General features: G+C 45.2%; 1 protein-coding gene across 1 annotated transcript in view; it reads right to left on the bottom strand.

Moving 5' to 3' along the window:
• Positions 1-263: 263 nt before the first annotated feature.
• The window catches only part of SLC25A33 (solute carrier family 25 member 33), a 36,161-nt gene continuing 23,848 nt past the window's right edge, over positions 264-12,576 (bottom strand). The window contains exons 3-7 of the mRNA XM_059136303.1: positions 10,137-10,214; positions 8,294-8,394; positions 6,569-6,635; positions 3,148-3,428; positions 264-1,999 (exon numbers count right to left, since the gene is read on the bottom strand). Of these exons, the coding sequence (XP_058992286.1) occupies positions 1,797-1,999; positions 3,148-3,428; positions 6,569-6,635; positions 8,294-8,394; positions 10,137-10,214 (730 nt within the window). The 3' untranslated portion in view covers positions 264-1,796. The remainder of the gene's footprint in view (positions 2,000-3,147; positions 3,429-6,568; positions 6,636-8,293; positions 8,395-10,136; positions 10,215-12,576) is intronic.

Here is a 12,576-nt window from a genome sequence, read left to right as displayed (position 1 = left end):
TATGTGCTATGGTGAGTGCTGTGAACTGTGTAAGACTGACACAGACCTGTACCCCTGAAACAAGTAATACATTGTATGTTAATAATAATAGTAATAAAAAGAAAATCATGGGTCCTCGCCATGGACAGCTCAAACAGTGACAATTCCCATTTGAAATATGAGATGCCCCTTTAGAATTTCCTGCTTTTCTTCCTACTTTTGGCGCTCCCCCTTCTCATTTCAATGTCCTGGTACAAGAAAAGCAATCGGAGAGCGAAACGATCCTAGGTCAGCATCAAATTTATTAATTCAAGAATGCAGAAATGAAAATTATTTTCCAATAATTCTCACTCCAAATTCGAGAATATTAAGCAACCTAATTTTTAAACCTTCAGATCTTGAGGAAAAATTCAGGTTTTAATATAAATACTAAAATAGGAAGATGTTGCTAACAGTTATCCTATCAAACAGTTAAACTGAGCTCCTGGAATAGCAATCTCTTGGCTGCCATGTGGTTTACAAGCACTGATGCTTGACTAAAATGATTTATTTGGACTTCTACACAGCTGTGGACAGTTGAAGCAAATTCTGCCAGTGAGCTCAAGCACACCAACTAACCTTCATGCCTAAAGGTGAGCAAAATTAAACTCCATTTTAAATACAATTTGAAAATATCCTACTCTCATCCCCACCAGTGCCTCTGAATCTGACACTACAATGCATCAGTTACTAGAATCCAGTATCTTTCTAGATGTTCAGACTGAAAACTAACCTCAACGGACACTAAGCAAATTCCAGTGGAAGAGCTAAGGGAAAGCCATCTCACTTACCTGCCTTCCGTCCCTTACTAAATTTCCTTTAAAAGTGGGTAGTGCTGGGGTGTGGCTAAAATTCTGGTCATTTGTCATTCCTAGGTTTGTTTGTTTGTTTTTGAACTAGGGTATTTAAACACACCTCCTGTGAGAACAAAAGTGAACTGGGAGGTGGGCGGTCAACCCGTCACAACCCTCTCTGCCAGTGCCAGGGACCCAAGAGCAGGGTTAAAGACCTTGACAGGAAAGGTCTATTATTCACCCTACTCCACATTCACAGCTGACACTTACAAGGTACCTGGGCTTGACCAGGCTTAATTTCTGGAAATAGGTCCAGGAGTAAGACAACTGGTGAACATTTCATTAAAACTCCTGTCTTTGGTTCAAACTTGGAACAAAAGATAACTTTAGAAAAATGTTTACAGTTCAAAATATTTAGCATCAGAAAGTTGTACTTTTTAAACTCAGCAGCCTGAAGGCTTAAATTTTTAACTTGCATGAGACTTGGAAATGTACAGATAAGAAAAATGGCTAGAAGTCTTTCCTGGTCCACCCAGTGCCACCAAAATGTGACACATCTTACCTGTTCAGCAGTGCAGTGTCAGATGAAACAACAAGTTGTATTTTGATTTTGTGGGTTTTCTCTGCATTTCTAGGGTCATGTTTCACTGATGTATTTACAGGAAGTTTATAGCACAGTGAGAATAAAAGAGGACACAAACCAAATTTATACTTAAATTAAGTAGCGTGATTTAATTTAGCTGCTGCTTAATGCTGAATCCTCTCAAGTTAAAAAAAACAAAAGTTATAATTAACTATTAAAGTTAATGAATTTAAACCTTCCAGAAAACATGAATCCAAAAGGAAATGTCCAATGGGTGATACAGGCCACATATTTTATGGCCTTTCCTGTTTTATTTTAGTCTCATACACTCTAAACATCAATGGAAAAAAAATTTCTCTAGAGTTTTTCAATTTTATTCTAGAGCACAATTTTCTGGCCTGTTACTGGGTACGGTCTTCTAACAGGTACACAATTAACTCGTAGGTCGACAACACAATGGCAGTATTTGGTATCTGCCGGATGAGCTGAGCAAAGAGTCCTCTGTAAAAGGCAAGGTAACCTTCTTCCCGGAAGACCAGCCGAGCGGTCTGGACAAAAGACTTGTACTTGGTGCCTTCCTCCCGGAGCCGTGTCCTTATGACTTCTGCAGAGAGAAACACACACTTTATGCTACAAACCAACCGCATCACCAAGCAATACAATGAGAGCATTCAAAGCACACGGCTCTGTAACTGTCAATGTACATCTCTGGGTATTTGCCACCGCAGCTCGACTTGGAGAGCCGAAGTCCCTTAGACCCAATAAAAAGCTGCGATCCTTTCAGAACATTTTTTAATTCTGGGAAATGGTCAATTAGGGATATTACATATACAGACAATAGTACAAAATAAATTTTAAGGGATTGTAAAAACTTACTTTGAATGGGACTTCATTTTAAGATTGTTTGTGGTTTTCCATTCCCAATTAAGGGAATGCTGTAATTTCACTGAAGGTGTAATTTGTATTAAGCATGGCAAATCATCAGAAAGATTCTTTTTTTGTGTACTTGCCAACTTCTCCTACTAAAACCCTCCTCCGCAGCTCTCTCCAGCTCAAAAGCTGCCTCCTGCATTTTCAAACCTTTGCACACCGGGCCCTCCGTGACGCAGGCGCCCTGCGGCCTGACACCTGTCACGGCTCAACACGCGGCCGCCTCCAGCCCGCGGGGGGCCCCTCAAACTCGGCCCTCAGCCCTGGGAGGCCGTTTACTGCCCCAGCACGTGACAGGGGCTCAATTACCTGCTCGGGAGTGGACCGCGTACATCCGTCACAGCTGACAGTGCAGCAGGCTTCTGAAAACAAAACCTGTTTTTCTTGGTACAATAAACCAAGCTATTCTTTTTTTAAGTAGGTCAGTGGAACTTTAGGTCTCTGATTCCTTAAAATAGACTTAGCAAGAGTAGCCTCACTCAGCTCTCCGTTCGAAGTGGAAGCCAAGAGTTTTTGGGGGGGAGGGCTGGCTCCCATATTATTTTTTTAAATTGAGGAATTTTGAATAAATCCAGACTTTTGGCTTCTCTGAAAACACCCAAAGTTCTACAACAAGGGGCCCACACTCTGCACAGTACTTTTGGCCCCAAGTAGCTGGAGCTGAGCAGAGGCGAGTGGCCGCCGCTCGCGTCACCTGCGGACACGCGCTCCGTCACCTCAGGGCCTGCGTGTGTCTGCGTGAGCGGCAGAGGTCGAGACGTAAGGACAATGACACGGCCCTCACAGCTGTTTTCCTGTTCTGGAAGAAAAAGCAAAACATACCATGTGGATAAGCGATGCAGGAAGCACATCCCTTAGAAATCGCAGCAGCTGCCATAAGTGCAAAGAAACTTGTGGAATTTTTCTCAGTCCCATTTGTGGAGGCGGCGAGTGGAGCTTCTTTCAGATACTTCTTCAAACTTTCATAAATAGCAAAACAGATGATCGTTTCGGAAATACCAGCGTACGAGGCCGTTAATCCCCTGTAGAAGCCACGGATGCCTTCGGTCTGGTAAACGTGGCGCGCGCACTGCAGCGTGTTCGTCTGCTTGCAGCCTCTCACTCTGTGGAGATCAACGAGAAGCCGTTACGAGGCGCACTCAGGAGGAGCCTGGCTCCCGTATCAAGCTGAAGAAATGAGCGCTGAGCATAAGGAGGCATGAGACGGCAGGTGACACGTGTCTTCCGTGTCCTGTGTTCTGCTGAGCCGCGGCCGCCGGCCGGGACACGGGACGGGCCACAGAACAGTACGTGCGTCCGCAGCAGGCGTCGCGGACACCGCCCTGCAGCCTCCGACTGAATTTCGGAAGGCGCCGAACGCACGAAGACTTTCATCAAGGAGGAAGCCGCCACAGCCACACCAGGCACCAACCCGCGTCTCTAGGAACAGAGCAGACGGGCAGAGCGGGCGACGCCCTGGGCAGCGCGGCTGTGGGGCAGAGAGCTGCCGGGGCCGCGCGGAAAGCGGGACGCAGCTGAGAGAGGCTGGCACGACGCTCCGGCGCAAACACGCGGTCCCAAAATGCCGCAGGAGAAGCCTCTCCAACATTCCGACCGGGCCGCGAGCGCAAGGCCGCTTACCCTAGCAAGCTTTCCTAACTCTAGTCTCCAGACGGTGTGTTTTGGTTCCATTATTTCTAGATTTATGGAATAATAAACTACACAGTAACTAATCAAGGCTTCAGGCTCGCTGCCCCTGGCTCGTGACGGGAAGGATCCTGAACGGGCCGACGCAGAGGGAACCCCGGGCGGACAGCACGCCCACACAGCCCTCCGTCGGGGCTGAAGCCCAGCGCGACCCCAGCTCCAGCCCATCCCAACAGGCTCTCCCTTCTTCCCGGCGTCTTTCCGAGGCTCCTTCTCCACACCCGAGCCGGAGCAGCCTTTCTACTCCAGATCCAACCACACCACGGCCCGGCTTGAAAGCCTCTGATGGAGAGCTTCTCCATTTGGGCACTACTGACACTTTCCAGCAGATGGTTCTCTGCTGTGGAAGCTGTCCTTGCACGGAAACGTGTTTGGGATTACCCCGGCCTTCACCCACCAGACGCCAGAAGCATCCGACCTAAGTTGTGACAACTGGAAAAGTCTCCAGACATTGTCAAATGTCCCCTGGGGGGAAGAGCGTTCCCCACTCTCACCCAAACCAGGGCTCTCATGGCTCTCCATAGCCCTCAACCCTCAAATTAGAGGCCGAAGCCAAACACCAAGACCCTGCCAGGGTTCTGAAGGCTGTATCCCTCCACCCACGCATTTCTGCAGCCTTGGCTTCCTGTGATCCCCCCTCCTCCAGCACAGGCACACACACACAGCGCACTCCAACCACGCTTCCCTGCCTTCAGGGCCCCAGAAACGGAGGCTGCTTGTGTCTAGATTTTCCACATACTCCGTTCTCAGCCTGAAGCCCGTGCAGCGCACAGCCCCCCCGCTCCCAGTATTTTTCAGACAGTAGGGTGGACATCTCTGCCACAGGAGGCCCTCTTGTGCCCGCCCTGCCTGGACGGCATCAGGGACCCTCGAGGGCTAGCAGTTCTGGCCCCTATTTCATCAGCCTACAGTTCTTTATCTTCGGTGAAGCTGTGAGCTTCTGGAAGGCAGGGCCCGTGCATATTTCCTGCTGTTTCCCCAGTGACTAGTACATAGCAAGCATGCAACAAATACGTGTTGTTTCAAGACTGGTTAACAGAGCCCCCCAAACAAAACTTTAAAATTTCCTGAGCATTCGGGTGCCTGGGTGGCTCGGTTGGTTAAGCGTCTGACTCTTGATTTGGGCTCAGGTCACGATCTCTTAGCAGGGAGTCGCTCGAGGATTCTCTCTCTCCCTCTGCCCCTCCCCCCACTCACATACTTTTTCTCTAAAATTAAAAAAAATTTAAAAATTAAAAAAAAAAGGTAAAAAATACTATGTCCTGAGCATGGACTCTTATGAGGTAGATTTAAAAGAGTGCCTGTCCGGGCTCTTCGCTGACTTGCGCAGGTACCTGCTGCTAAGGAGGAATGATTACCAGGACTGGAATGGGGAGTGATTACCAAAGGTTTCCAGGAGAGAATGCTGGTCAGAAGCCTGAAGGACAAGCAGGTGTTCTTGAGCAACAAGAGGGGGAGAGGGATTCCTGGTGAGGGACAGCACACTCAAGGAAATGGAAGCCTAAGAGCACAGGACAGTTTTAGAAAACTGCAAAGGACCTTGAATGTTAAGCCCAGGAGTTAGGATTTGACTGTCAGAGTAAGCAAGATTCATCGAAGCATTATGTGCTAGCAATCTGAGATCTGATGGATTCTAGAAGCTTCTTTCACACAGAACGGATTGGAGGGGGAACATGGAATCTGACACCAATAGAAAAAACAAAGCAGACCCGTGGCTACACGTCCTGGCGGGGGGGGGGGCGGGGGCGGTGGGTATTCTTGCTGCTTCTCTCTCTTCTTTACAGGTTGCTTAGATTTCGGCTGGACTAGCTGAAAGCCTCCAGTGCCCCCCCCCCCCCCCCCGCATTTCCAGGCCAAACCATTACACAAGGGTTCTTAGGACTCGATTACAGTGTCCCTTATCACCATCATGTCTTTGATATTATGGGGGTTATTGGGCCACTGCTTGATCTTGTTATTTACTGTGTTAAACAAGCTTATGACTATATTGCATTTTAAAACAACACTGACAACCGTACTTCAACAACCAGTTTCCACTGCTTTCGAAAAGATCATTGTGAAAAGCTGCGGCAGAGGCTTCCCCAGGCTGCCGAAGGGATCCACAGCATGAAAACGTTCAAAACCAAGGGCCAAAATTTCAGGGCAGAAATCCAGTATATCTGACGGCCTTGGAGATTAAAATGACCTTTTGCCATTTGACCTTCCCTGGCATCTTCCCACTTAAAAGACAGGCCATCTGGAGGAGCCCACAAGAGCTCCAGTTGCGGGTGGGGTCGGCCAAGACCAGAGACCCACCAACTATCTGAGAGAAGTCAGGAGCGGTCAGGAGTGGGCAAACTTCCAGCCTCCCCCTGGGTGTTGACTTCGTCGGCCCTCATCTCCCCACAGTGGCTGGCAGCATGCAGCTCAAACCAGAAAGTGTTTCTACATAGCTTATGCTCAGGAGAAAAGAAGGATGGGGATGCCTAAGGGCTCTGTACCCCTCTTTCCACAACTGGAGCTGGGAAGAAGCAGCAAATCTCCATGAATATTAAGGAAGGAACAATTAACAACTTACTTCCGTTCTAGCTGCATCCGGGTTTTAACCATCCATATAGGATTCATTAAGGTATTTGTGACAAAAGCTAGAAGAAGAAGAAAAAAAAGAAACAGAAAATGTCATTACTGAACACAGGCTTATTAAAGCTGTCTATTTCATATGATAAACTTTGAGATCAGGATTTAAACGGCTTCACAATAAAAATGGAAGAGTAGGAAGCAGTTACAGCTCCAGACTGCAGACGGAAGGTGCAGTCCCCTAAAATGTAACATCTTTTGATATGCTGGACCTAAAAGATTTATCTCTGTTTTTTAGAGCCCAGTCTAGTCTTTCTAACCTGTAGATGGTGCTGTTGGTATTTCTGTAAATGCAATTCCTATGATAAATCTGAAAACTATTCTAAAACTCAATTTATAAGCTTCAGATCCAGAAATAATTTGTTTTAAAAAGTTGGTTATCTAATCCAAAAGGTTGCCTTATATCACACTTAAAACAGAAGCCACCAAATCTCCCAATTTACTGGAACTTGAATATACGCATTTTAGTAGCTCACTAATCATGTCAGGAAATGGGAAGTTTTAAAGACTGAGCTGCTCACAGGAACCATTCTTCAAGTTTTCCTCATCTTAATATTGCTCATTGTTCTAGACCAACCAGAAAGAGTGGTACCGTGGTATCAGCCTGACACCCAGTGAGCTCTGAACGCCTCATCCCCTCCACAGTCCTAAACAGATTAACTGGGACCCCAGATAGTGGCTTAGGGAACTCCCTCCAGGCCTGCTGTATTTGTCAATGTTTCCTCTAGGTTAATTTTGCAAAAGTCACAAAACCAATGAATGGCTTAGAGCTTACGGCTCACTCGCTACCCCCTCACAAATGAGGGCCGACCTGTTTGTTCCGCCACTCTGCATTTCCTCCTCAGAGCTCTGTGTTTGGTAGAAACTCCTTTCTTGTGTGAAGCGGCTTTGTATATATATGCCATCTTCTACCTGGGGTCTAGTAATTGTGACCTGTAACTACTCAGATAGGATAAGAGAACTTTTATCTGGAGTCACAGAGGCAGAGAAAACCTTACAGGCTGGCAGGAGGCAGCAAAGTTCCACAGAGTGCCTGTTTAAGTTTTCCAGAATACTCTTCTATTTACAAGAGACATAAAATGGTACCTACACAGACAGAGCCTTCTCTCAGCAACCTACAAGTCCATGGTTATTTCCCAAGTATTTCTGGGGGAACAAACCCTGTTATGAATTTTCTATAGTAAGTGGGGAGACTCCTGTACTACCTGATCTGGCACTAGCCCACCTAAGATCTCCTCCACAGCCCCGAGCCCTCGTCACAGAACCCAGCTGGGGATACAAATGCCAGCTGTCCGCAGGGGACGCTGGACACCACGGAGAGTCACACACAAAAAGCTCCATCTTTAAAATAACTTAATGAAACAGAAAAACATGAAAACACATTAATATTCCTTTAAAGGAAACATAACACTCACCAGCAGCATGCATGAGCACAGGCAAATTTTGAGGGAGAATAAAAGTTTTAATTGTCAAAGAAAATGGAACCGAGTTACAAACTATTCGCAAACATTCATGTTTTTATTAGTTCTGACATAAAGCGTCAGAAAAATGCTTTCAGATGCAGAAGAAGCAGAGAGCTAATTTCTAATTCCTGGAAAAAGCTGTGTGGCACAACACGTGCTTTGGGAGAGTGAGAAACTCCTCTCCACTCACGGGGATCACATACCTGCGGAGCCAGCTGAGAGAATGTGCACAAGGTTGCTGTTAGGCACAAAAATGCCATTGAACTGCTCTTTGGCTTTGGAGTAACACGCAAAGTACACAGCCCTGTTTGAAGAAAGAGAGAACGCTACGGACATTGGCATGGCACTACACACGTCCCTCCGCAACCTCTGAAAAATTGAGGAAACTATGGGAAAGGAGGTTCACATGTAACCAAAAGCTTGACCTTGTCTGTAAGACCAAAAGCTGCTGCAGGCCCTGCAGAAAGCTCCTGCCTGTCCCTCAGAACGTGTTCAGTGACGGTAGAAGCAGCCACGGTAACTAAGGAGGAGGAGACTTGGGTAATATACAAAATCCATGTATATTCTTCTTCGTGCTGGGTGTCAATTCTTTAAGCACCAAAATCTATACTGAAACTTTTAAAATTTGTAATACTTCTAAAATACACCACACCCGCCTTCTACCACAGTGACTATATCATATGTAATTTTTTTTTATGACTCAGGATCAAGAAGGGAACAACCATCAAACGCACATTTTCATATCAAGCTTCCACCAGTGAATACGCCTTGGCCTCCCCCAACCCTGCAGCTCCTGTAGGTACAGTCTAGGTACCCTCCCTCCCCCCAAGCCCTGGCTCTGATCTGGTCTTTGTCTGCTTCCCTTCTTTTGACTTCTTTCTTACTGGGGCTGGGGAGTAGGTGCTGGTTCATACTTTCCCTGCTCCTTCACCAGCAATGCCAGGGGAAATGCCTCTTTATTTTGGCTGGTCAAAGCATCGATCATGGAATGTATTTTTCAACTTAGGCTCTGGACTACTTGTCATTACTGCCTTACGTAACAGTATTCTGTTTTCTCCGGGTCCCGACTGTTCTAAATGGGTGTGGTGGCCAGGAAGCTACATCAGATTCACAGGTGTCACCAAATGAGTACTGTCCACAAGGACATACATCTCGGTTTTATTTACTATACATATGCAGTACGTCCGCCATCTATTATAATGCGAACCCCATATAATCTCACAGCCTAGTGCTTTTATTTTTAAATAGAGGAAACACATATGCTACAAAATTTTAAAGGAACAAAAGGATTTACTAAGAATCTTAATCTTTACAGCATCCTCAGGTGATCTGTGTATGGACTAGAACACAAATCTGCAAGAATCCAGGAAGCTTTCAGCCTTCACCTTACAGAAAACAACACTTTCCTTTTGTTACCAAGATGAATTCTCTTTGAAGTCTATCGGAGTATTACATAAAGTAATGTCAGTGCCCTACCCCTGCCACCTAGCTCCCCACCCAGGACACAAACTTTGAGAAGCAGCTTCCCCACTTTTCAGCGATAGGCTGCACACACACACTCTCACTGTTCACGTTTATCCAACAGCTTTAAAGAGATACAGAAATAAGGATGTTTTAAATAAAGTAAAGCCCAGAAGCCTTTAAAACTGCTTCAGCTCAGTGCTACCGAGTGCCTATGAATCACCTGTGGATCTTGCTGATGTAGGCCTGGGGTACGGTCTAAGAGGCGCAATTCTAATGAGCCCCAGGTGATGCCAACACTGCTGGCCACTGCTGCTATCTGAAGTAGCAGGTGACTGTTTTAGAAAAAGATTCCAGGAGATGAGAGTAGACGAATTTTCACTGAAGAATAAAATAACTAGAGTCTCTCTCTCTCACACACACACACCAAAAGACGCACCAGCAGTTGTCACTATTCCGTATGTCAAATGCATCTAGGCAAATCCCACAGAGAAAAGAAACTGGCCATCTAGCAGTACTGCACTTCAGTACAAAAGGAGTATTATATATTCCATGCAGCAAGCCAGCTGAATGTTTAATGCTTACCTTGATGGCGCAACTCCAACCAAATTTGGACCCAAGCCTCTAAAAAGTGACTTTGGTCCCTCCTTCTCCAAGATTGACCTGAATAATGAAAGAAGATCTTTAAAATCCTTAGGCAGGGCCTATGCAAAACAGCGAGGCATCAGCCTTCACATCAGCTCTGTAAATACAGAACAGAATGTTTATAAGACCCCAGACTCTTATCTGACTATATCATATTACAGTACAGCATCAGAAGGCTGAAGCATACTGCTTTCATTACAGTGAAAAAGCATGTTTCAAAAGCACCAGTTTGGGGTGCTTGGGTGGCTCAGTGGGTTGGGCCTCTGCCTTCGGCTCAGGTCATGATCTCAGGGTCCTGGGATCGAGCCCCGCATGAGGCTCTCTGCTCTGCAGGGAGTCTGCTTCCTCCCACCACCCTGCCTGACTCTCTGCCTACTTGTGATCTCTGTCTGTCAAATAAATAAATAAAATCTTTTAAAAAAGAAAAAAGCACCAGTTTGACCTGTTTGCAAGAAGCCTTTTCCCTGGTTCACGAAGGACTGAGATGTTCAGGGTCTGCAATACATGCTAAAATCTCAGCGAGGCAGGAAGAGCAAGTGGCAAAAGCAGCTGATCCAGGGAATCACATCTTCATGGTAACAAAATTCACTGAGAAAAAGGTTCTGAGATTTATTTGGGTCATATTTCTTTTGGATTTACTCCTTATTTCTAATAGTCCTATCTTCCAGATCTTTACTTATTGTAGAAGGGCCCCAATCAGGGATCCACAGAATAGAAAGACCAAATGATTCTCAAGGGCTGGATGAATGTTTTTTAAAGCCAAAGCACAGCATAGTATCTCAAGTTCAAAGGAAGACTGTGTCTTTTTAATTTCTAAAAATCATGGTAACAGAGACGCCTGCGTGGCTCAGTCCGTTACCTGTCTCCCTTCAGCTCAGATCGTGATCCCACGGTCCTGGGATCGAGTCCCAAGTAACATACACATACAAATTTACCATTTTAAAGTGCAAGTTACTATGTATGTATGTACCATGTATGTTACCATGATTGTTTTTTGATTGTTTGTTTTTTTATTTTTTTATTGTTACCATGATTGTTTTTTAAAAGATTTTGTTTGTTTAAAAAATGATCATAATAACATATACATACAAATTTACCATTTTAAAGTGCACAGTTCAGTGTAGTAGTTCCACAATATTGTGCCACCATCATCTAAACTTCATCTCCTAAACTTCTTCATCTCCTTGAATTGCAATCATACCCATTAAATATTGACTCTCTATTACCCTCCCCACTCCCCCAACCCTTGGCAACCACCATTCTGCTTTCTGTCTCTATGAATTAGATTGCTTTAGGGACCTCAGAGGAGTGGAATTATTCAGTATTTGTCCTTTTGTGGCTGGTTTATTTTACTCAGTGTAGTGTCACTAACGTTCATATATATTGCAGAATATGCCAGAATTTCCTTCTTTCCTTAAGGCTGAATAATACCCCATTGTACATGGGCCACATGTTTGTCCATTTATCTGTTGGTAGATACTCGAGTTGCTTCCACTCTTGGCTACTGTGATTAATGCTGCTGTGAACATGAGTGTCCAAGTATCTGTTCAGGTCCTCAGTTTAAATTCTTAGGGGTACATGCCCAGAAGGGGAACTGCTGGATCATGCTGAGAATCTGCTATGCTATCACAGCAGCTGTACCATTTTACATTCCCACTGACAAATAAATAAATAAATAAAATCTTAAAAAAAAAAAAATGGCAGGTTAGCAATTAGATAAGAGAAAAGAAATAAAAGGTATTTGAACTCATGACCCTGAGATCAAGACAGGAACTAAAATCAAGAGTGCGAGGCTGAACTGACTGAGCCACCCAGGCGCCCCAGCAAAGCTCTTTACTCAGAGAACACACTCTCATACACAGGAATACTAAGGAACGCACTGAACAATTACTGTAACGAAAAAACAAGTTCAGCAGGTTGCAGTGAACAAGATGGATACACAAACACCAACTGTATTTCTACACAGCAGCAATGAACAATCTGAATACAAAAACACAAACAGATTCCATTTACAACAGCTGTCAAGAACATTCCTAACCACAGGGAGATGGAGTAGTTCAGCGGTTGCCAGGGTGGGGGAGGGGGAACTGGGAATGACTATGGATGGGTACATGTCTCCTTGGGGTGCTGAAAATGTTCTAGGACTAGATAGTGGCTGTGGTTACATAATTCTGCGACTATACTAAAACCCACTGCACTTCAAAATTTTAAATTGTGCATTTTAAAAGGGTAAATTTTATGGTATGTGAATAACAACACAATAAAGCTATTCTTTTAAAAAGTAATGAACTGGGGCGCCTGGGTGGCTCAGTGGGTTAAAGCCTCTGCCTTCAATTCAGGTCATGATCCCAGGGTCCTGGGTTCGAGCCCCGCATCGGGC

This window comes from Mustela lutreola, chromosome 10 (assembly GCF_030435805.1).
Source record: "Mustela lutreola isolate mMusLut2 chromosome 10, mMusLut2.pri, whole genome shotgun sequence".
In the NCBI taxonomy this organism is placed as follows: Eukaryota; Metazoa; Chordata; class Mammalia; order Carnivora; family Mustelidae; genus Mustela; species Mustela lutreola.
Note: the sequence above shows the minus strand (reverse complement) of the source record. Positions and strands in the feature narration are given on the sequence as shown.